The sequence below is a fragment of the Meles meles genome, chromosome 8 (assembly GCF_922984935.1).
Source record: "Meles meles chromosome 8, mMelMel3.1 paternal haplotype, whole genome shotgun sequence".
In the NCBI taxonomy this organism is placed as follows: domain Eukaryota; kingdom Metazoa; phylum Chordata; class Mammalia; order Carnivora; family Mustelidae; genus Meles; species Meles meles.
This window is the reverse complement of record NC_060073.1, coordinates 73,611,316-73,635,827: the sequence shown is the minus strand read 5'-3', so window position 1 is coordinate 73,635,827 and position 24,512 is coordinate 73,611,316. Positions and strand designations below refer to the sequence as shown.

At 40.9% G+C, this 24,512-nt stretch overlaps 1 protein-coding gene and 1 pseudogene across 1 annotated transcript in view; one reads left to right on the top strand and one right to left on the bottom strand.

The window, feature by feature from the left end:
* The window catches only part of TMEM135 (transmembrane protein 135), a 242,098-nt gene extending 236,965 nt beyond the window's left edge, over nt 1-5,133 (bottom strand). The window contains exon 1 of the mRNA XM_046016049.1: nt 4,792-5,133. Coding sequence (XP_045872005.1) covers nt 4,792-4,932 — 141 coding nt within the window. The 5' untranslated portion in view covers nt 4,933-5,133. The remainder of the gene's footprint in view (nt 1-4,791) is intronic.
* Nucleotides 5,134-6,085: 952 nt separating this feature from the next.
* LOC123948796 lies at nt 6,086-6,536 on the top strand (annotated as a pseudogene).
* Nucleotides 6,537-24,512: the final 17,976 nt, after the last annotated feature.

Sequence of the window (24,512 nt, the reverse complement as noted above, 5' to 3'; positions counted from 1 at the left end):
TCCCAGGGTCCTGGGATCAAGCCCCACATCGGGCTCTCTGCTCAGCGGGAAGCCTGCTTCCCCCTCTCGCACTCCACCTGCTTGTGTTCCCTCTCTCACTGGGTCTCTCTCTGTCAAATAAATAAATAAAATCTTAAAAAAAAAAATACATGAAGTGAATTGGTGATGAGGACTGATGTTTCTTAAAAACTATAGAAACACAAAGATTCACTATTAAAACAGTCCACATACATGTCAACATGGTTTAAGCATTAGAAGCATAAAAACAACTGTAGATACCAAGAGGGAAACGAAGCGAGAGACTAGTAAATATGAAAGGAATAAAAGGAATCAGTTTAGTTCAACACACATGGTAATATTAAAATGAAAAGCAGAGAGATAAAACCCAATTTATAGGCTCCAAAAAAACCTCCTAATTAAAATTTCCCCAAAAGCAGCTTCCTTTCAATGATGGCAACAGCATCAACCAGATTTAAAGTCCTCGAAGCAGAAACAAGTCCTCACACTACCCCAATACTCAGTCTCTAAGTCCTATTCATTCTTTCTATGAAATACATCCTATGGGGGCACCTGGGTGGCTCAGTGGGTTAAAGCCTCTGCCTTCCACTCAGATGATGATCTCAGGGTCTTGGGATCAAGCCCCACATCGGGCTCTCTGCTCAGCAGGGAGCCTGCTTTCCTTCCTCTCTCTGCGTGCCTCTCTGCCTACTTGTGATCTCTGTCTGTCAAATAAATAAAATTTGGGGAAAAAAAAAATTTTTTTTTAAATACATCCCATGAAACGCCTCTCTTGTAAAATGCCTCTAAAGCTGCCCTCCATTCTCTCGCGCTGGCCAGTATCTCCTTACTCCTGAACTATTCATGAGTTCATTCATTCACATTTGCACTCATTCAGACACTAAGGACTTACTGAAGTACTGTGCTAATTCTGAATGCAAGCCACCAGCCTAACAGGACACAGAACATATGCGCTGTTTTAATAACAGCAAAAATTTATTGGGGCCCTGCTATGTGATAGCTGCTATACTGACACACTATTATCCCTCCTATGTTCTCAAAACAGCCCCAAGAGATGAGTATAATTATTTTCTGCAAAGCAAGGAAACTAAGGCTCAAAGAGGTGAGGTCATTTCCCGAAAATCACATTGCGAGTAAGTTGCAGTGAGGGATTCCATGGGAAGTGGCTCTTTCCGCCCCTTATTGAGTCTCCTGAATCAACTCCTAAACAGTCTTTCCGATCAAGTCCACCCAGTGCTACCAGATTCATCACCTCAAAGTCACCATTTTGTACTTGTAACCCCTTTGCTCAAAAAAAATCTCTGGTTCCTTTAGCCTGACCTCTAAGACAACTTTGAGTCAAAACAAAAACAAAAAAAACCTAGAAGTGAATCCTCTCTCTCCCTTACTAGCTCTGAATCTTCGAAGTCACTTAATCTCTTTAGCGTTCAGCTTTCTTACCTATGAAATGTGGATACTAAGACAGAGTTGTATAAGGATTAAACCAGATAAAATATGTAAAGGTCTAAGTTATACAATTATTCAGTAAGTAAGAGTTCTTTTTTTTTTTTTAAGATTTTTATTTATTTGACAGACAGAGATCACAAGTAGGCAGAGAGACAGGCAGAGAGAGAGGGAAGCAGGCTCCCTGCTGAGCAGGGAGCCCAATGCAGGGCTCAATCCCAGGACCCTGGAATCATGACCTGAACAGAAGGCAGAGGCTTAACCCACTAAGCAATCCAGGAGCCCTAAGTAAGAGTTCTTAAAGCTCATAACTCCTGTACACATATCTTCTATTTCAGTCAACCAATATCATACTGCTTCTCTTACAAAACCACTTCAATTTCTGCCTCATTTCACAGTATTCTCCATCCTCCCCATTAAGAGTAAGTATTCTACAAATGATTCCCCCCCATCTTCATGGCCCAACTCAAATGCTACATCTGCCAAAAAGCCTTGCCTATTGAACTTTACATCTAACTTAAATATCACTGGGGTAAGAGGGAAGAAAAAAATGCCAAATTCTTCAAGACCTACTTTGAACCAGGAAAATACATGATACATCTTCAATAAATTCTTTCACTTAATTCTCAGAGACAGACAAAGTAAAATGGACAAACAGCTAGTAACTAATGGAGCTGAGATTCAAATGCAGATGTCCTTGATCCCTTTAAAGCCCACTTCTTCCCAAACCACCTTTTATCTTGGCACCGGAGGTTACATATTTCATCAACAACTATCCAACACTGACAAAGGGCACAGTGTTCCTATTTGCTCTAAGTAGCCCCAGTCACACACACAAACATAACTGAAACAAACTGTCATGAAGTAACACTTATCCTTAGTACCTGCAATGGACTCTCATTTTTTCTATTCTCTTCTATTTCACTTAAAAGAAAACATTGGTGGGGGTGCCTGGGTGGCTCAGTCGTTTAAGCGTCCAACTTTTGGTCTCGGCTCAAGTCTTGGTCTCAGGGTCATGGGATCAGCCCATGCTCAGCACAGAGCCTGCCTAAGATTCTCCCTCTCCCTCTCTCTCTCTGCCCCCCTTGCTGTCTCGAGGACACTCTCTCTTAAAAGGAAAATAGTAATAATAAAAGTAATAATAAAACCTTAGTTTCCATTAATTTTATTTTTTTAAAGGTTTATTTATTTGAGAGAGAGAGAAGGAGCAGGGTCAGGGGGCAATGCAGAAAGGCAGAGAGAAACTCAAGCTGACTTTGTGTTGAGAGCAGAGCCAAACATGGGGCTCGATCTCACAACCATGAGATCATGACCTGAGCCAAAACCAAGAATCAGACACTTAACTGACTGGGCCACCCCACCCCCCACTAATTTTATTTCACAACCACTCTTGAGCAGCAAACCAAACACAGGTTATAAGGGGCACAAGGCCAAATAAGATAAAGAATTTATCCTCAAGAAGTATTTAGTGGGAGATAAAACAGTGAATCGTAGACTTTTCCTGACCCCTGGCTCTACCCTACCTGTTGTAAAAGAAAAAACCCGTTCCTATTGCTCCCTTGAACTTCCCTATCAGGGAACATAACCAATAAATTGTCCAGGCTATAGGTATGACAAAAATCAGGCACTCAACAAATAGTTGTTAAATGAATGAATGAGACACAATATATTTTCAGAGGGAGAAATTAGACAGCATAAACTCTCTCCCCACCTACATCATAATCCCCTAAGAACAGGAACAATCTTTTTGAATTATTGAATATATCAAGAGCTCAATATTATTTGTAGATATTCTGTTTTAAAAAACACTGAGCTAAAGACTGGCCACAATTCATGTGGAAAATCAGATAAACATGGATCTTGGCCAAAGAAAATCAAGGCAGAAATGTCCAGCTCCTGTAATAATTTTATTATTAGCTTCTATTTTAGATCCTTCCTATTCAAAGTGTGACTCTTGATCCAAGAGCATCAATCAATCAATACTGCTTGCGAGTTTGTTGGAAATGCAGAATCTCTGGCCCCACCCAAACTACTGAATCAGAAACACTCATTTTCACATGATCCCACTGTGTGAGGGGGTGGAGGTCTGAACACATACTAAAAAGTTTCAAAAGCATGGGTCTATATGATAAAAATGAAACTGATTTCTGCAAGCTCAGGGAAAGTTACCATCTTCTTTGTTATCTCTGTAATAAACAACCAGACTTTTCAAGAAGTACCATAGATAGGGCCATGACACACTTTCTGACATATTAGGCTACAGATCCAAATTACTCCTCAGTGAAAGGTAAGAACTGACCATCCATTGACTATTCAATGAAAACCATAGAAAACATACAAAATATACGATCTCGTCTTTTTAGGCCACACACTCTACTGGGCAAGAAAATGAGAGGATGAACTTGATGGTCAAAGTAATAAATCTTTAATATCAAGGACAAGGTTATTGAAAAAAAAAAAAAAAAGAAAGAAAAAGATGCTGGTGAGAACATTAAAGTACAAACTTCTTTTGGGGCACCTGGCTGGCTTAGTAGAGCATGGGACTCGAGCTTAGTTAGGGTCGTGAGTTCAAACCCCACCTTGAGCATAGAGCCTACTTAAAAAAAAATTATTTTTTTCTTTTAACAGTTCTCAGTGATACATACACGTATTTACAAATATTCTTTACTCAAAACTCCAAACTTAAATTGCTTTGGTGACCTAAAGTCAGGTCTTTCAGTCACCTTCACCGACTCACTCTGGAATCATCCTTTAAATCAGCACCCAAAATCTCAACCAGAAGTCTACTCTGTGAACCTGCAAGAACACTTGCAAAACCCTCAAGTCACAATACTATCATGCCAAACTAAGACAAGATCTGAGCCCACAGGGATCTGCTGGCAAATAAAAAAAAAAAAAAAATGGAGAGGGGTTATAAAGGGACTTAGACAAGGAAAGACTGCAGGGCATTTCTCATCGCTTCGCTGACCTACAAAATCTTCTCCATCATAAGGCAAGAGAGAGGAAAAGCACCGCAGTTCCCTCAATTCACAATTTTAAGTGTCCTAACTTAATCTTGAAGTTGGGAGCCCCATCCCTTTCCCATCCACAGGCATTCGGATGACAGCTCAACCTCAAGTTCCCCTCCCCCTTCTCCTGCCCAATGGAGCAGGTGAGATATCCGCCTCTTTCGACCTCCACCATCCCGCCCACACTCCCCCCAAACCGCCCGGTCCCTCCAAATGAGAATCCGACACGGAACGAGTCGCCCAGGCCGCTCGGAAGCACGACTGCACTCCCTGACCCATCCTCCCCACTAAACTCGCCGAGGAAGGAGCTGATGGATCTCACCAAGTACAGGGGAGCGTAAATCTTCAGGGACTCCTCCAGGGCGCCCCTGGTGATCTGCACGAAGGAGACCCCGCAGGAAGGGTGCCAAGTGTGGCCGATCTCGTAGCAGTTATGAGGGATGGACTTGCTGAGAGCCGCCATGACGGAGAGCCGCGCGGAGGGGCAGCGAGGGGGTGCGCGGAAGCTCCGAGGGAGCCGGCCCCGAGGGAGCAGAGCGAGCACCCAACCGCAGCCGGCGCGCGGGGCCAGCTGCTTAAGGTGCGGAATGGAGGGGAAAGGTCACCTGAACGGGGTTACTCTCGGCCAAAGTCCTCGGATGTTGAGCCCTCGGCGTATCGCAGCTCGAGGGGGCGGGGCGCGCACCAAGGAGGCGGGGAGAGGCGGAGCGTGCGCGCGCCCGGCCCCCGGAGCCCGGGGCGGCGCGGGGAGCGGAAGGGGTAAGAGCGTGGCTCGGGGACGCGCCTGTCGCCCCGCGGCACACGTCAGCCCCTAGCTGGAGCGCGAGCTCTGCAGCGGGTACGCAATGGTAGGTGACTTGGGTCACGCTGTGCTCCAGTCTCTGTCCTCTCAAAGTCCTACCCAGTAGAACCAAGGGCAGTGGAGGAAGGGGAGGAAGACGGTGGCCAGAAGGGAGCCTGGACAACCTCCTCAGAATTGCCAGCTCCCCTTCCCTAGAGTGCCCGGTAGCAAATGGCTAAGGCTACCTACTGGTAGCAACCGCACTGCTCTCTGCTGCTGCGCTTTGTAAGTTCTGTAGTGTCTGAGAAGCTTGAAAAATCTGTTCGCCAAGTGTATACACTTCCGGTGTGGTGAAAGGACAGTAGGTCACCCTGTCCAAACCCTGGGCCCCTGAGCAGTTCTTTCTACCGTATCCGTAACAAGTGCTTTTCAGCCAAATGGAGCACACAGTAAAGGGGGCAGTGGTCTTAGGACACTTGGACATCAGTTGGCGTACAGCGGACCCGTGTGACCTATGGATCATTTAACCCCTCTAAATGTCAGTTTCCTGGCCTGTAATAACACAGTGTCTTTGGAATTCTAAATTCCATAGTTTCTTAAAGCAGGAGCTTGCTACCTTTAGAGGAATCCCGTTCTGATCTACCCTTCATTCATTCCACAAAGTTTTACTGAGCACATGCTATCTTTCAAGCACTGTTCCAAACTCTTTAGATTCAGATGTGAAAAGGAGGGTCAAGGTTCTGGCCTGAGCCTTTTTCTCCTCCCACTCCCACGGAGCCTGAGCTGCTGCAGCAGCCCCTGGCATCGTGGTTTCTGGCGTTACTAATAAATGATGATGTCAGTGAAGTTGTTAATGAGAACCTTCTACACAGGAGGAGATCAACAAAAAAGAAAGCAAGCAGTTCTCTCCAGTTTAAGCAATGGCAAAAGAATTGTAGAGAAAGCAAAGCAGATCTTGGTGGATACTTGGTGATACTGTGGAGGATCCATACACATCTTTTATGAAGTTGTTGCTATCTCTGAATGATTGCCAGTTTGCTTTGTATGATACCACATACTGAGAGTCTGAGAAAGAAGACCTGGTATTTAAATTCTGGGGTCCTATAAGTGCACCTTTGCAAAAGGAGATGATTTATGCTAGCTCTAAAGATGCCTTTAAAAAGAAATTTACAGGTATTAAACATAAGTGGCAAGTAAATGGTATGGACGATACTAAGGACTATTCCTCACTTGAAGAGAAACTGAGAGGCAACATAATAGTCTCACTTGAAGGAAAACCCTTATAAAGTGAGAGTCAAATGCCATCTGGATGTTAGGGAACTTCCACTTCTCCAGCTCAGTCAATAGGAATAGTGTTAGGTTTTGTTCTGTTTCTTCCCCTTCTCAATTAGCCCTTCTAAGCCAATGAGTGAAGGAAATATCATTCATTTAAGCAGCCAATCAGTGATTGCTATTAGGCTGTTTCATATGGTTACTTTTACATAGAACCCAAGGACTGCCTTCCCATCATATTTTAGGCAGAACAACTAGCTATATGCCTCCCTTGAAGCAAGCACTACAATGAACATGACTGTCAATGTGAATAACTTAGGATACCACAAAGTGTAATTGAATGCACTGAAAGTATTATCCACTTGTCAGAGGGTAAACTTTATTCAGTATTATTTATAGCTGCACTTAACTGCGGTTCTGTGAGGCTTTAACATTCATACACCTCACCTTCCTTGGCAAATTTATTTTTATGACATGGGAGGACGGATATAACACGGGAGGACGGATATAACACCATGCATTGAAAGCACCTTTTTGTGATTAATTTAACCCCCCACTCCCAAGAGGAATGCCAATTAAGTTGTGCTAACTGGGTCATCAACTTTTGGTATCCAGTGTTCATTCTTCTTAAAAGAAATAACTGTTATTACTGCCCTTTTGTTTTCCATTAAGTGTACAGTACTGAGTAAGTATAGCAGTTTTGTTTACCACGTGAGTCTTAAACAACACTAAAGATATTTTGAATATCAGTCATGATGGCAATTTCTGTATAGAAGAACCTCAAATGGAACATTATTTTAAAGACCAAACTCCCCATCATCACAAAAATGGCCACACTGCAATAAAAATTATAACATATCACAAAAAAAAAAGAGGAGCAAATTTTCTATTTTCATAAAGCTAGCAGTCTAGAGGGGAAGATGAGAAATAGGCAAGAAGACTAAACGAGATAATGTGTATGACTGGTGTAATAATAATATAAAACGGTATAAATAAGATGAGATAGTTAAAGGAAAATCAAAGAGGAGTGCTCATTGATGAAAAGCCCAAAATAACAGGGGTAAAAAGATAAAAGCTTCTCTCTCTCTCTCTATCTCTCTCTCTCCCTTTCTCAGGTAAACATAAGCGTCCTAGAATAAAACGGTGGCTCCATAACCATCAGGGAGCTCAGACTCCTGACTTGTTCTTCTGCCACATTTACCTGTGCTTACCAGCCTGACTTATAAGATGGCTGCTCCATCTTAAGTCATGACATTTGCTGGCCAGGAAGACCAGCAAAGAGGAAGAGAGGACAGACTTCCTCTCTTTCAATAAAAACTTCCCAGAAGGGGGCGCCTGGGTGGCTCAGTGGGTTAAAGCCTCTGCCTTCGGCTCAGGTCATGATCCCACTGGGATCGAGCCCAGCATCGGGCTGTCTGCTCAGCAGGGAGCCTGCTTCCTCCTCTCTCTCTGCCTGCTTCTCTACCTAGTTGTGATTTCTCTCTGTCAAATAAATAAAATATTAAAAAAAAAAAAAACTTCCCAGAAGACCTATGCAAATTACTTCTCCTTACATCCCATTGGGCAGAGTTTAGTCACATGGCCATACTAAGTTGCAGGAGAAGCTGGGAAATGAGGTTTTTTCTATTGGTTGGATAATGCCTAGCTAACACTTAGGGTTTTATCACTGAGCAAAATGTTAAGAGCAGTTACTGGGGACAACCAGAATTGTCTGCCATTGTTCCGTGCCTCTAACTACTCAAATTTCTGGGTACATTCTTCTTCCCACAGATAAACATACCCTCCCCTTCCCAAGAGGGCCAACCAAAAGTTACATACAGTTACCCCATCCTATTCAAAGTCCAGAATCTTTCCCAGGAACAAGTACCGCTCTCCTGATCAGGTCATCTCCCAGCTTCATATACCCCATCTACAGTGGCAGGACAGGAAACAATCACAATTTTTTTTTAATTTCCAATTCAAAATATGACAGGATAAGAAACACAGCATAAAACTTGTCCACAGAAATTAACAGGAATAGAATGCAGGTTCATCCTACTTCATTTTAATAATCCATCCCTGAAAATCTGATGGTCAGCAGGAAAATGCTAAATGGGGGCCTATTTTTAAATGGGAAAAAAACGTGTTACACATCAATCCCAAAATTCCTATCATGTATTTAGAATAAAGTAAAATGCCAGATGTAAGTAATAAACTATCATTTTGGTATGTACAATCCTTTAAAAAATGGCAAACTAATTACCAGTTCATATAGCTGCTAACTCTCAGTTGCTCTCAAATATAATAGTACATGTAGTTACCTACATAATGATAAACATTATGTTTACCATGTAATACAACGAATACATACCAATAACTAAGGAAATTTTTAAATTACAATTAAAAGCAGGACATTGGGCAGGGTAAGTGCTATGGTAAGTGCTGTGAATTATGTATTCACAATTGTGTATGATTCACAAACCTGTACCCCTGAAGCAAATACTACATTATATGTTAATTTAAAAAAAAAAAAACTTCCAAGAGAAAATCACACGCAAACATTAGGTCAGAAGTACTTGAGAGGGACAGAGGAGCGGGGTGCAAGTTGGATTGTTGTTTGTGTCAAGATAATAACTTGTGACATATTTTGGAGATGGGACATAAGTGTCTTTAGATATTTTGTCTATGCTTAAAATATTTCACAATGTTAAACAATAACAAAACATGAAAAGAACAAAGACAATACTTTTGTTATTATAATTTTTTTGTATATTAAAAATACCACTTTTATAAATTCAAAAATAGGGGCGCCTGGGTGGCTCAGTGGGTTAAAGCCTCTGTCTTCGGCTCAGGTCATGATCTCAGGGTCCTGGGATCGAGCCCCGCATTGGGCTCTCTGCTCAGCAGGGAGCCTGCTTCCCCCTCTCTCTCTGCCTGCCTCTCTGCCTACTTGTGATCTCTGTCTGTCAAATAAATAAATAAAATCTTTTTTTAAAAAAATCATAAATAAATAAATAAAAGCAGGCAATTTCTTTTAACGAACTGTTAAGAAGGAAAGAAGAACTTAAGAAGGAAAGAACACAGTTATTACCATCACAGGTGCCAAAGATGACAGTGCTGATGGGTTGGATGGTGGAAGGCAATTTCAGGCAACTGTCAGATTCAAAGGAATGGAAACGGTATTATTCTCTATCTTTGCTGGTGCTACTATAGACATTCCAGGACAGGGAGGCATTGATAAATTCTCAAGGAGGATCATCTGTGCTTCAGGATGAAAAAGTCATATGTTTTGAAAGAAAGGCTTCTCATCATGCTACCAGTACGTTTAAGGGTAACGTTACATGTGGTATCTACATGAGCCATTTATTGTTTTAGGCTCCCTAGGAGCAGTGGTTGGCTAGAAACTCTCTTGGGCCTTCACTGTTGCTTCTTTCCCATAAAAACAGTTTTAGGATTCTTCAACAAGGTGAAGGAAAACGTTCCTTCAAAGTAGAAGCAGAGTGAACAGAGGACACTAATCTGGAAATTCAAAGGCTTTGAAGACATCCCAGGCTGAAAATTGTTGCTTTTGCAAGACTCTGCCTTTGAAGATGTCCATAAAAAAGAACGGAAGAGCTCTTATGATTTCAGGTGAAGGATGTAGCGACACTGAGTTGGTCAGCTTTACGTGCAGTCATTGTAGACATGAGTATCAGGCATAAAGACAGTGACAAAGCATAGCTCAAACTAAGTATGACACTGGGGTACCTCTTAACTCCAGCAACACTGAGATACACACTCCCTTTGTTGATACCAGGCAAGACTTTCAAAATAGCTATATATGATTCTGATTTTCTACCAATTTTGCTTACAACAGAACTTCACATTTTTCTTTACATCATCTTATTTAAAATATTATGTTCCATTCTTAAGGTGTAAATATATGTTTTTGCCATATAAACATTGAAAGCTGTTGCATGGAGAGATCCTTACACCCTTTCAGTCCAAGCAGGTACTGATTCTGCCAACGTAATTCTCTAAAAATTTGGAACATTCTTATATATCAAATTATAGTCACCCCATTAAAAAGCCACACCCACAAATCTCTTTGAGACAACCACTTACCATCTTCAGTTGAGAGTTGGAAAGCTATTTGAAATTGTCCTTAAAATATTGGAAGCCCTTTTATCAAGCTTAGTCTCGGAGAAAAATCAATTATTTCTATAATCTTTCAGCTACACCCCAGATTTAACCTTTGCCTTAAAACAATTCCTTACTTTCAGAATTGTTTACCATCTGGAGAGGCTCAGAATGAAAAACAGCTTTATTTTTGAACCCAAAGATCCTAGATTCTTTATATTTCCCCAAATTTCTGCTTAAAAGTTGAATAGTTCTTTTTATCTCATCTCTCTCTGTCTTACCACACATAGTTTTTTAAAAAATCAATTAGCCCTTTCAACATTCTGCCTGGAAATGTGACCCAAATGCACCAGTTTGTTAGAGATAGTTTCTATTTCCAATAACCTAGTAGGCAACAGTGTTGCTAAACTTTCCTCTACTATGTAATGGAGATATCCCTTTTTCTCCAGCCTCTGATAAGAAGTTCTGCTCTGTCCTTCAGGCCTTCAAGAATGCCACAAAACGCTCTCAAAAAACCTTACAAAAGGTTCAGGTACACTGTCTATAAGATTCCCAGTCTCTCTAGGAGTCTGATGATGTCATCAGAACTTGCTTACTGTGGCTAAGGACTCCATCCTCTCCCATTTCGATCTCCTTCCACTCCCACTGCAAAATTTGAAAGTAAAAGACTTATGATTTTTCCTTGATAGGAAAAACACACAATCTACACATACTAGGAGTAAATATATAAATGGAATGCCTCAGAGGCCAGCCACATTATCTAAAAAGTTAGAATGCAATAACAAGTCTAAAAAGAAAAGGTGATAGATTGAAACCAAAAAAGGGAGAGCCACTGAGGCAATTTGGGCTGTGCCTAAGGCAGTGGAAACTATAGGTCAGGGACCTCGGGTATTCTGGACCCACTGACAAAACTACCTTTACTGTGAAATGGATTCACAAGTGCTTTCAGAAAGATGTCATTGAACATTTGATTTCGCTAACTAATGCCCTTTTGCTACAAATAGGTGTACCAACCAAACTTTTATTTTGGTTCAACCCATGCAGGTCTGTCTGAAGTGAGAGGAAGGGCGTGATCATGGCAACACAGATACACTAGTTTGTAGAAGGAGGGTTTTTTTTCCTCCCCATAATTTAACAATTTGACGTTTTGGTTTATACGTTCATTTATAATATTATTTTGTGTCACTTAGCCTATGAGAGACAGAGCCTTCCCTGGTATGCTGATAAACCAGGTTTCAGACCTTGGCAGTGTGTGGATGACAAATCCTGTATTAACCAATAAAGATTAGGATGTGCCGAGATAACAAATATGCCTCTATATCTCAGGGGATTAAAATAAGAAAGGATTGTTTTGTGCTCACACAAAGTCCAAAGCAGGCTGGCCAGTAATTCAGGGCAACTTTCGTCCAAGTAGTGATTCAAGGTTAAATGTTCCTCCATCTTTATTGGGCCTTCAATGGTTGCTTTTCTTTCTTCCTTTCTTTCTTTTGTGTGTGTGTGCATAATTTTTAGTTGTTGTACATAGTAATGTATAAAAATTTAAGTGTACCACTTGACGCATCTTTACATTTGCCCTCCCTCCTGAGACAACTATCCAGAAGAAAAGCTTCTTCATCACACCAGAAGGCTTTCTGTTGCCCTCTCCCAGTTAATACACCTATGAGCAGAAGTAACCGCTATTCTGGCTTCTATCACTATAGCTTCATCTTGCCTTTTCCTCAAATTTACATTAATAGAGGCAAAGATATTTTTTTGGTGTCTGGGTTTCTTTCACTCAAGAGTTTGTGCATATTGGGGCACATATTTGTAGTTCATTGTTTTTTTGTTGTTGTTGTTGTTGCTGTGTGATATCCTATTGAATGAATACAATACAATTTTTCCATTCGAGGATATTTGGATTATGTCCAGTGGCTCAATGTCCAATGATGCATGTCCAGGACTCAAAATGGTTTATATTACTTCTTCCATCCATCTTCAGAACCTATTTACATGTTCCCATCCTAACTTCAAGGGAGAATGGGAAATGGAGTCTTCCTGTGGGTCCAGAAAAAGAAGATGAAATAAGATTTGCTAAGTATCTCCCACGGTCTCTGCCACAAACGCCACCTCCAGTGTCAGGCTACCTGTGAGACAACCAGCTAATCTTAGTTGATTCTCTTTCATGCTTCTGGACTGCATGACCCTTCTTTTCCAAATATTCATTTATGCAACTATATATATCCACATGTATATGGATATATGGATATATCCATAACTATACACCTGTTTTAAATGAACAAATACAAGCTGATCATCATCACTTACTACACTGGACTGAATATTTATGTCCCTCCAAAATTTTGGAATGTTCAAAATGTTGAAATTCTAACTCCCAGTGTGATGGTTTTAGGAGGTGGGGGCTTCTGGGAGATGATTAGATCATGAGGTGGAGCCCTCCAAAAAGGGATTAGTGCCCTTATACAAGACTCCAAGGAGTTCTCTTGCCCCCACTGCCCCGTGAGAATGCCGCCAAGGCACCAAATATGAACCAGAAAGTGTGTCCTCACCAGACCCTGGATCAGCCGGGACCTTCAACCTGGACCTCCATCCTGGACCTCCAAGCTTCCAGAACTTCAAGAAATAAATATTTATTGTTTAAGCCATCCAGTCTATGGCATTTTCATTATAGGAGCCCAAAAGGACCAAGACACATTTAAATGTTTAGTAAAACTCCTGCTTACTGTAAGCTTCTTGAAGGGGAGATCCACTTTGGATTCTTCTGGATTATATTCCGTGCTACATAGCATGGCACCTTGAACACAGGACACGTTTAATAAAATATTGAGGGAATAAATAAATGAAGACCTTGGTGGGAGAGAAATTTTAAAGCACTCCGTCCTCTTCTTAAGGGAAAAGCAAGACAGAAATATTGACTACTTATAATTTCTTATTTATTTCCTTGTTTTGGGTTTACTTGCGTAGCTTCCTACTAAACTTTCAGTTCCCTGGAGGCAGAACCCATTCCCTATTTGTCATCTTTATAGTGTCTTCTGCATCTAGCATACTCATGTGAAAATGTACATTTTTGAGGGAAGAAGTAACTGACTCCCACACAGAAAGTTTGGTTTATCATCTCAGTCTACAGTTTCTAGAAATGGACTCTTACCCTTTTTTAAATATGAGGACAATATTAGCCTGACTTGCACAAAAATATCCATAAGCTCCATAATTTTGGAACACTGACAAGTTGCCATTGTTCTATGATGTGATTTACTTGAGCCTAGACACTTGAATTCATGGGAAATAGCTACATTCTTACTGTCTTTTCACCCCTTGGGCTTCAATTATCCTTAATTTTATTCTTTCTAATAAATGATTATTATTTTTGATAGAAAATACAAAAGCAAGAAGGGAGTTAATCACTTTGTGTTCTGCCTAGCATCCATGTAGATTATACTATTTACCCCCATGCACAGCGTCTACTCCTTGCCCCATCTGAGGCCAAACTTGGCCATCATGTCCTATTTGTTGACCATAACGAGATGCAAACAATTGTTCCTTCTGGGATTTAGCTACATCCAGAGAGTTCTTGCTGCTATTCAAGTGTGTCCTTCCTTGGAGACGTACATCTTTTTCTAACTTTTCACAAGTCCTTTGAAAATCTATGCAGGACATGGTGTGGCGCCATTTTATTTTTCTTCCTGAAGGTTTTACTGCTTTTCTCTTAAACCGTATCTTGTGAAACTCTGGCACTCTAAAAAAAAACCCTGCGAGTGTTTTGAAGGCAGGGACCATCTCTTTTTGTGTCAGATACACTTGTAGCAGGTTGTTGTAATCTTTTAAAATAAATGCTATTGTTAGCCTCCCTGTGATTGAAATCACCCATTTGCAATATGGACATATATTTTTTCTTAAAGTAATTTAGGAAATTAATATATGTCAAATGCATTAAGTTCTTCAAAACTGCCAATTCCCCCAAAATAAATGCAGTGTCTTTAGTGCCGAACCCGGTCTCTAGTACATAGGCACTCTCAAGGGGCTGCTGAATTAGTAAAATACAACTTAAAATATACCTTCACAGGGTCTCGGGATGGCTCAGTTGGTTAAGCCTTCAACTCCCAATCTCAGCTCAAGTCTTGATCTCAGGGTCGTGAGTTCAGGCCCTGAGTTGGGCATAGAGACTTCTTTTAAAAATAATAATAATAAAATAGGGGCCCCTGGATGGATCAGTTGTTAAGTGTCTGCCTTCGGCTCAGGTCATGGTCCCAGGGTCCTGGGATCCAGCCCCCAATCCGGCTTCCTGCTCAGCGGGAAGCCTGCTTCTCCCTCTCCCATTCCCCCTGCTTGTTGTTTCCTCTCTCACTGTCTCTCTCTCTCTCTGTGTCAAATAAATAAATAAAAATTTTAAAAAAAATAAAAAAAAAGAATAAAAGGTACTTTGTATATATGTACCTAGGCACTGAAAAACATGTATGAGAATACAGAACAAGTAAAGGCATTGGGATAGAGTTCTTGCACTTTTAATTTTACATATACTATATTATTTAATTTATTCCCAAGTTATGCTTGCATTCTAACACTTCCTTCTGAATTTTTTGGTTTTTGCTAGAGTTTGGTTTAGGTCATGAGTGCTAATTGTTGTAAACCTTTTTAAGTCCAAAAAAAACAGCATTATTTTACCTTCATTCTTCTGAAACTACTGGTAATCTGGCTATGAATAAAATTATAAATTCAAAGTATATTTCTCCTGTGCATCCAAAAAATATTTCTCTATTGTTTTCTTGCATAACACTGTTAATTACATATTCAGTTATGTTTATTTCATCTTTTTAAATTATTATTCTGCTAGAATTTAGTGAACCACTTTAACCTGAAGTATCAGTATCAGGTCCTCTTTCAGTTCTAAAAAATTTAAGTATGACATTTTCTCTGTTCTGGGGAAATCTCCTGGAAATTCTATTAGACCAGAGTTGGGATTTTTTTTGTTTTTTGTTTTTTTTATATAAACAAATAATGTATTTTTATCCCCAGGGGTACAGGTCTGTGAATCGCCAGGTCTACACACTTTACAGCACTCACTAGAGCACACACCCTTCCCAATGTCCATAACCCCACCCCCCTCTCCCAACCCCCCTCCCCCAGCAACCCTCAGTTTGTTTTGTGAGATTAAGAGTCACTTATGGTTTGTCTCCCTCCTGATTCCATCTTGTTTCATTTATTCTTTTCCTACCCCCTTAACCCCCCCCCCCATGTTGTATCTCCACTTCCTTATATCAGGGAGATTATATGATAGTAGTATTTCTCCGATTGACTTATTTCACTAAGCATGATACCCTCTAGTTCCATCCACGTCATCGCAAATGGCAAGATTTCATTTCATTTGATGACTGCATAGTATTCCATTGTGTATATATACCACCTCTTCTTTATCCATTCATCTGTTGATGGACATCTAGGTTCTTTCCATAGTTTGGCTATTGTAGACATTGCTGCTATAAACATTCAGGTGCACGTGCCCCTTCAGATCACTACATTTGTATCTTTAGAGTAAATACCCAGTAGTGCAATTGCTGGGGCATAGGGTAGTTCTATTTTCAACATTTTGAGGAACCTCCATGCTGTTTTCCAGAGTGGTTGCACCAGCTTGCATTCCCATCAACAGTGTAGGAGGGTTCCCCTTTTTCCGCATCCTCGCCAGCATCTGCCATTTCCTGACTTGTTAATTTTAGCCATTCTGACTGGTGTGAGGTGATATCTCATTGTGGTTGATTTGTATTTCCCTGATGCCAAGTGATGTGGAGCACTTTTTCATGTGTCTGTTGGCCATCTGGATGTCTTCTTTGCAGAAATGTCTGTTCATGTCTTTTGCCCATTCTTGATTAGATTATTTGTTCTTTGGGTGTTGAGTTTGCTAAGTTCCTTATAGATTTTGGACACTAGCCCTTTATCTGATATGTCGTTTGCAAATATCTTCTCCCATTCTGTCAGTTGTCTTTTGGTTTTGTTAACTGTTTCCTTTGCTGTGCAAAAGCTTTTGATCTTGATGAAATCCCAATAGTTCATTTTTGCCCTTGCTTCCCTTGCCTTTGGCGATGTTCCGAGGAAGACGTTGCTGTGTCTGAGGTCAAAGAGGTTGCTACCTGTGTTCTCCTCAAGGATTTTGATGGATTCTTTTCTCACATTGAGGTCCTTCATCCGTTTTGAGTCTATTTTCATGTGTGGTGTAAGGAAATGCTCCAATTTCATTTTTCTGCATGTGGCTGTCCAATTTTCCCAACACCATTTGTTGAAGAGACTATCTTTTTTCCATTGGACATTCTTTCCTGCTTTGTCAAAGATTAGTTGACCATAGAGTTGAGGGTCGATTTCTGGGCTCTCTATTCTGTTCCATTGATCTGTGTGTCTGTTTTTGTGCCAGTACCATACTGTCTTGATGATGACAGCTTTGTAATAGAGCTTGAAGTCCGGAATTGTGATGCCACCAACTTTGGCTTTCTTTTTCAATATTCCTTTGGCTATTCGAGGTCTTTTCTGGTTCCATATAAATTTTAGGATTATTTGTTCCATTTCTTTGAAAAAAATGGATGGTATTTTGATAGGGATTGCATTAAATGTGTAGATTGCTTTAGGTAGCATAGACATTTTCACAGTATTTGTTCTTCCAACTCAGGAGCATGGAACATTTTTCAATTTCTTTGTGTCTTCTTCAATTTCTTTCATGAGTAATTTATAGTTTTCTGAGTATAGATTCTTAGCCTCTTTGGTTAGTTTTATTCCTAGGTATCTTATAGTTTTGGGTGCAATTGTAAATGGGATTAACTCCTTAATTTCTCTTTCTTCTGTCTTGTTGGTGTAGAGAAATGCAACTGATTTCTGTGCATTGATTTTATATCCTGACACTTTACTGAATTCCTGTACAAGTTCTAGCAGTTTTGGAGTGGAGGCTTTTGGGTTTTTCACATATAGTATCATATCATCTGCGAAGAGTGATAGTTTGACTTCTACTTTGCCAATTTGGATGCCTTTAATTTCCTTTTGTTATCTGATTGCTGGGGCTAGGACTTCTATTACTATGTTGAATAGCAGTGGTGATAATGGACATCCCTGCCTTATTCCTGACCTTAGCTGAAAAGCTTTCAGTTTTTCTCCATTGAGAATGATATTTGCGGTGGGTTTTTCATAGATGGCTTTGATAATATTGAAGTATGTGCCCTCTATCCCTACACTTTGAAGAGTTTTGATCAGGAAGGGATGCTGTACTTTGTCAAATGCTTTTTCAGCATCTATTGAGAGTATCCTATGGTTCTTGTTCTTTCTTTTATTAATGTGTTGTATCACATTGATTGATTTGCAGATGTTGAACCAACCTTGCAGCCCAGAAATAAATCCCACATGGTCGTTGTGAATAATCCTTTTAATGTACTGTTGAATCCTATTGGCTAGTATTTTGGTGAGAATTTTTGCATCTGTGTTCATCAAGTATATTGGTCTCTAGTTCTCTTTTTTGATGGGATCCTTGTCTGTAGACCAGAGTTTTTTTTGACTTGGGGTCTATTGATAGAATTCAGGGAAGTCCATGAACTTGGATGAGGAAATAATTTCATTTTTATTTCCATTAACCTCTAACTGAAATAAAATATCTCCCATCACTTGAATGGAGACAACAAACCACAGTACTTGTAGTATTATCACCAGTAAAATTCAGATATTTTCATATCATATAATTGTAGAAGATATATCAAAAATCATAGTAAACTATCAAATCTTGTTATTTAATTTGTTAATGTCAATATATCACAAGATTTTAATATTTGGTATTGCATTTCAATATAATATCTTTTATAATCTTATGTATTTTATTTTATATATTTAAAGGTAATATTCTGGGAAGGTGCTATGGTCTGAATTTTTGTCTCCTCAAATTCATTTGTTAAAATTCTAAGGCCCAGTGTGATGGTATTAGGAGATGGGGTGTTTGGAAAGAGCTTAGGTCATGCGCGTGGAGCCCTCATGAGTGGGATGATTGTCCTTATAAAAGAGACCCCAGAGAACTCTCTTACCCCTTCCACCAGATGAGGACACAGCAGGAAGGTACCAGCTAAGAAATAGAAGAGGACCCTTAAGAGAACCATGTGGGCACCTTGATCTTGAATTTCCAAGGCTTCAGAGCTGTGAGAAATAGATTTCTGTTATGAGCTACCAAGGCTGTGGTATTTTGTTACAGAAGTCCAATGAAACTTAAGAGAGAAGGGAGCCACAGTATTCACTACGCTGCTGAAGAGATGGCACAACACATGTTTAAAATACCTGCATTAGATCAATGATAAGATCTCCGTAACATCAATGCCTTTTAGTTTCTCTTCCCGTTTCAGTCTTTCCATCTCTTTATCTCTTTGGTTAAATTAGAGCTAGAAGGCCTCCAGTCAGGGCAGCACATGACCAAGAGCGATAGCTTTGAGATGGCAGGAGCCTCAGCTCCCTGCTCTGATTTCTCATTTGTTCACAGCTTCTGATCCAAAGAAAGTTCCTTCCTTGTTTTTGAATATTTACTAAAATCTATGATTTATGAGTCTTACAGTTTTGGTGAGGGGGGGAGAAATGATCAGTAGGTACTCCATTTGCTATCTTAAAGCTGGGATGCATGTATTCATTTACATTTAGAAAAAAGAGAAGAGGCAATGCTAAATTCTTTCCCCTTCTGTTATTGTGATTATTTTTTACAATATATAATATCATTAGAATGAGCTCTTACAAGGCTATTTTACAAGTGAGAAAATTGAGGGTGGTACAGGATAATCATTGATTCAAAGTCATGTAACTAGTTAATAATAGGGCTGGGATTAGAACTCAAGTCTGCTGGCTTCTTCTGCAGAGTTTGCTCTTGTATGTGATCTTAGGACTCATCTCTTTCCTTTCCAGAAGCTAATGGTGTTGATGTTATAAACCATGGTCTAAAAAATCATTTTGTATTTGTTATCGTACATGTGGTTCTCTCTGCCTAAGACACTTTCAGTCATTTAGTCAACAAATATTCTAGAACATTTGATGTGTGCCCAGTGCTGAGCTGGGTGCCAGTGAACAAGACCCAGTCCTTACCCACATGGTTTTTAGGGTCCATCTAGTAAGAAGGGGATCTGTAATATCAATCAAATACTGAATTCCCCTCCCCTTCTTTTGGTGACCCTCTACTCACCCTTTAAGAAGTTTTCTAGATTTAGTTGCTCTTGTCAATGCTTCTACAACACATAATTCACACCCATGTTTTTAACTGAGAATAGGCTTTTTAGTTTAATAATTTAGTTAATTCTGTTTCCTGCCAACCCACTCATCTCTATCCGTTAACTGGGTGGTAAGGAACTCGAGGGCAGCTTTGCTCATTCATCTTGATAGTAGCTTCAGGACCTAGCCCAGTGCCTGGCACACAGTAGGCAATAAGGATTTGAATGACCAGAACTGAAATCAAGAAAAAAGAATGGGAAATTCTCTATGACTCCTTTTCTGTATACTGTATATATGTATTATACTGTGTTTTTAAAATTAAAAATTTTAATTTTTAATTTTTAATTTTAAGCATCCCCACTGATGATTTTGAAATTCATGATTGGCAAAATCCATTTTTATTGTTTGGGTGAGCAGTCAATAGAAATAGTAATAGGAATAGGTGTGAGCAATTGTCAGCTGTTGTTAATTATAGAATTCCAAAGTCCATTCAGGAAAGTATGGAGAAAATCCACCTTTTGCTTCAATTTATCTGAGTTGACAGTCTCCACCACCTAAACCAACTAAAATCCACACCTCCAAACTCATTTATTTGCATGACCTATGACTACAGAAATTGACTCCCTAAAGAATCTCAATTTCACAATCTGGCTAACTGTAATTCTTTTACCTTTATAAAATTCTTTTTGAATGATTGTTGACAAGCCAGGTACCTAAGGTTGAAGGAAAAGAAATCAAAATTCTTCATATTTACGTGGCAGGGGAAGGGCTGTGTCGTCTGGTTGGAGGAAGCAGTTTCTCTTCTATCCTCACCTCAGAGCTTGGACTCCCCAGTGAGTGAGACCCTTGGAAAGAGAAGAGACTTCCAGAGACAGACAACCACATAGCACTTTTAACTAGAACCCCAACAAAAATGAGCCTGAGATTTTTGAAGCCTGGGGTAGGCAGAGTGGTTTGAACACTGTAATCAGATCTTCAAGTAGTTTTTCAAGAAGGCGAAATTTTCATCCATTTCGAGGCAGATTCATCCTTGGTTTGAGGAGAATTATCTAAATGGACAGGGTTAGATATACTAACATTGAACCAGAACTTTTTCTGGTATGGAAGTTTGACAGTTGTGACTCCAGAGATCTAAACTTTTCTGCATAATAATATTCCAAGTTGCCTTTATTATGGACAGAGCTGCATCTCTGTAGTTTACGACTCCTTTGGAGAAATACTTCCTTTCAGGTGTGGGTGTAGACACCTCCAGTCTATATGGTGCTGTTTAGTTTAGTTGAGGTGCTACTACTTCCTGTTAAAAAGCTTCTCATGGGAGACTGGGAGTAAAGATTTAAGGGAATACCGGGAAGCTACAGTTCTGGGTTTTGTTTTTTTTTTTAAACCTCATGAGGAAAAAATGTCATGAAAATAAATAGGGAGGCAGTGCCTGGGAAGCAAAATCTGTTAAGCATTGGACTCTTGGTTTCAGCTCCAGTCGTGATCTCATGGGTCCTGGCTCATGCTCAGCGTGGAGACTGCTTGAGATTCTCTGTCTCCTTCTCCCTCTTCCTCTGCTCCTCTCCCCATGTGCTCTCTCTCTCTCATAAAGTCTTTAAAAAAAAAAAAAAGAAAGAAAGAAAGAGAGAAAGAACAGAACTCGCTAAGTACAAAAAGACTGGCTTGCTAGTATCTCACATGTGGTAATACTCACACACAGACTTGGGCAATGTAGTGCACTGGATTTTTTGCTTTTATGTGATGATCTCATAGAGACCATAGGAATGAACCTGATTCCATGGTGAGGAGGGCTGGGGTTTCCTTAGAGGATGTGGACAGGGAGGGGGCCTGAGGCCACAGACACCAAGGGAAGAAATGTTCTCTCCTCCTGAGCTTCTGGAGATGGGGGCCTGGACTTGCAGGAGGGCCATCTCACTGGAGGTCACCCCCAAAGGGAAAAGACAGCCTAAGCCCGGGAACTCGGCCAGAAGGCGTGTCCACAGCTTACAACTTACGTGTTGGCTTGTGGACACAAAGCACTCAGAAATCACAGCCATCTTATAGTTTATCAGTCTTATAATTCCTTCCTCTTATCCTCGATCATTCTGTAAAATTTTACTAAATGTTACAGTCTAGTCCCTGCAAGTATGTGGGAAATTAAAGGGTCTGTGTCCGCCTTTGGGAACGTTTAGTGAAGAGAAGAAAAGCCTTCTCTTGAGGCCAGCATAGCTGTGGTAGAGTTGTAGGAGGGGAGAGGCGATGGGGAGGTGGGGAGGGAGATCTGCGTTGAGCGCTCTAGAACCACAGAGGCGGCTGAGACAGTACGGATTTGTGGAATGCAGGAGCAGCTGGGAAGCGCAAAGGCCTGCTTGTGGAGGAGTCTCATAAAAGACGAAACTTCCTGTCATCAGATAAGATGAAAGACGGAGCCACGTTAATTTGGACATTACGAGGTAAACCTGACCTCATTGTTAATCATAGTCTGGTGAGGTCTGGGAGACTGGGTATACACGTCTGGAATGCACTATAAAACGTAGTCCTTGTATCTTAGTAACCTGTTTAACGTAAGTTTGCACAATACAATAGCAGGCCTGACACGGGCTCCCAGGCGAACCTGCGGAAGTCACACTGATCGCATTCTGTTTTATCCACTCGTTTCTACGTGATGACGTACGTGATGATGTACGTGATGACGTACGTGATGACGTACGGATGCCAGCCTAGGCCAAGCAGTGTGATAGAAGCCAAAGCAGATCCACTGAAATGCTGCTGGTAGAAGCTGCTGCTTCATGTTCAAGGTAGAATTATGATCGCACATTCAACTCTTCTAATGGATGAGACAATGACTGGAGCCCCCTTGTGCTAGATTCGCGTGGAAACCGGTGTCGCTTTCTTAGGGTCCCTTTCCCCTCTTCTGGATCTTGTAAGAACCCCGGAAGCTATACACTGACCCTTTAGGCGGTGCATTTGATTTCCCCTTCAGGCTAATATATGCTCTGATTTCCAAACAGCCACAGTGCTCCTTGAGGCCTCAAAGTCAAGCGGTCGGAAGTTAGTCCCCCGACTGGCGTCCCGGCTCTGCCGCTGCTGGTCCAGTGGGCTGCACAACCCAGCGCGCTCCATTCTTTCCGGGCCGCGATCAATAGGGAATGACCTTTGCCGGATCTCCCGATCTGCAGGCTTGAGCGCTCAGTGCTCTCCATGCCGCGCCACCATTCCCCTCCAGCCCCACCCGCGGTAATAGGACAGTCCACTCACATCGGCTGTGAACCCCCTGCCATGCCGTTCCCGGTGGCCTGCCAGAGGCCAGCTCACTTTCCTTTCCAACTGCACTATGTGCATCCTCTGCTGGACAACAGGCACTTTCAAGTCCTCAGCTAGAGCAACTACTTGGAGATCTTGGCGGGGGGGGGGGGGGGGGGGGGGGGGGGGCGGGGCGCAGCCCTCCGCTGGCAGCTTTGTTGACCCGTAGACACCAAAGGTCCTTCCTTGGCAATAGGATTTAGAAAGCTTTATCTGACCACCTTCCTTGACGCACAAATACCATTCACAACTTTGATCCTAAATGACACACCGTGCATGCCTTGGAGAGAAGGTTCAGGGATGAATTTTACTATTTCACAAATTTCTCTGAACCTAAGAGCTGCTTTTCATAAATAAAGGCATCCAGGCTTTACTTCTGGAGATTCTGATCCGGTGGGCTTCAGATTGGACCTAGGAATCTGTATTTTTCCCAACATTCTCATATGACAAAGAAGTTCAGGTGTGGAGGGAAAGTCCAAGTGAGTAAATATCCTCACAGGCAGTTTAACCCAGTAGTTTCTAATACTGAACCCGGGATCACCTTTAGATCCAACAGAGCTACCGTGGACTTGCCTGGGATTTTTTTTTTTTTTAAATTTGGAAATAATCCCAAACTTACAGAAAAGTTGCAAGAAGACTACAAATAATTTTTTTAAAGATTTTATTTATTTATTTGAGAGATCACAAATAGGCAGAGAGGCAGGCAGAGCAAGAGCGTTAAGTAGGCTCCCCTACTGAACAGAGAGCCCAATTCGGGGCTTGATCCCAGGACCCGGAGATCATGACCTGAGCTGAAGACAGAAGCTTTAACCCACTGAGCCATCCAGGCGCCAATAATTTTTTTTTCTGAACCACTCAAGAGTTAGTTGTTAACATGGTGCCCTAGCAAATACTTTAGTATTTCCTACAAACAACGACATTCTCTCACATAACCAAAGAAAACCCATTAAAACGAGGAAAGTGAGCATCAATAGGTTGCTATCTTCTACTCCATTCGCTTTTTGTGAATTGTTCCACAAACATCCTTTCAAGTAAAAGAAGAGTATAGAATCCTGTCCTGTGTTTATGACATGTCTTTTTATTTCCTTATTCTGAAAATTCACGTCTTTCCTTGATTTTTGTGACCTTGATATTTAAAGATTCCAGGTCATTTATTTTGTAGAATCACCCTCAATTTGGTTGTCTGAAGCTTTCTCATGACTCGATACTGGCTACACCTCAGAAAGGAGCAATGCCACATTCTCTCACTGTGTCCCATCAGGTGGCCCACAATTTTGATTTGTCCCATTACAGTAATGACTATTTTGATCACTTGATTAAAATGGTATTTGTCAAACCATAAGAGACTCTTAACCTCACAAAGCAAACTGAGGGTTGCCATGGGGAGGGGGGTAGGGAGAGGGTGGTGGGGT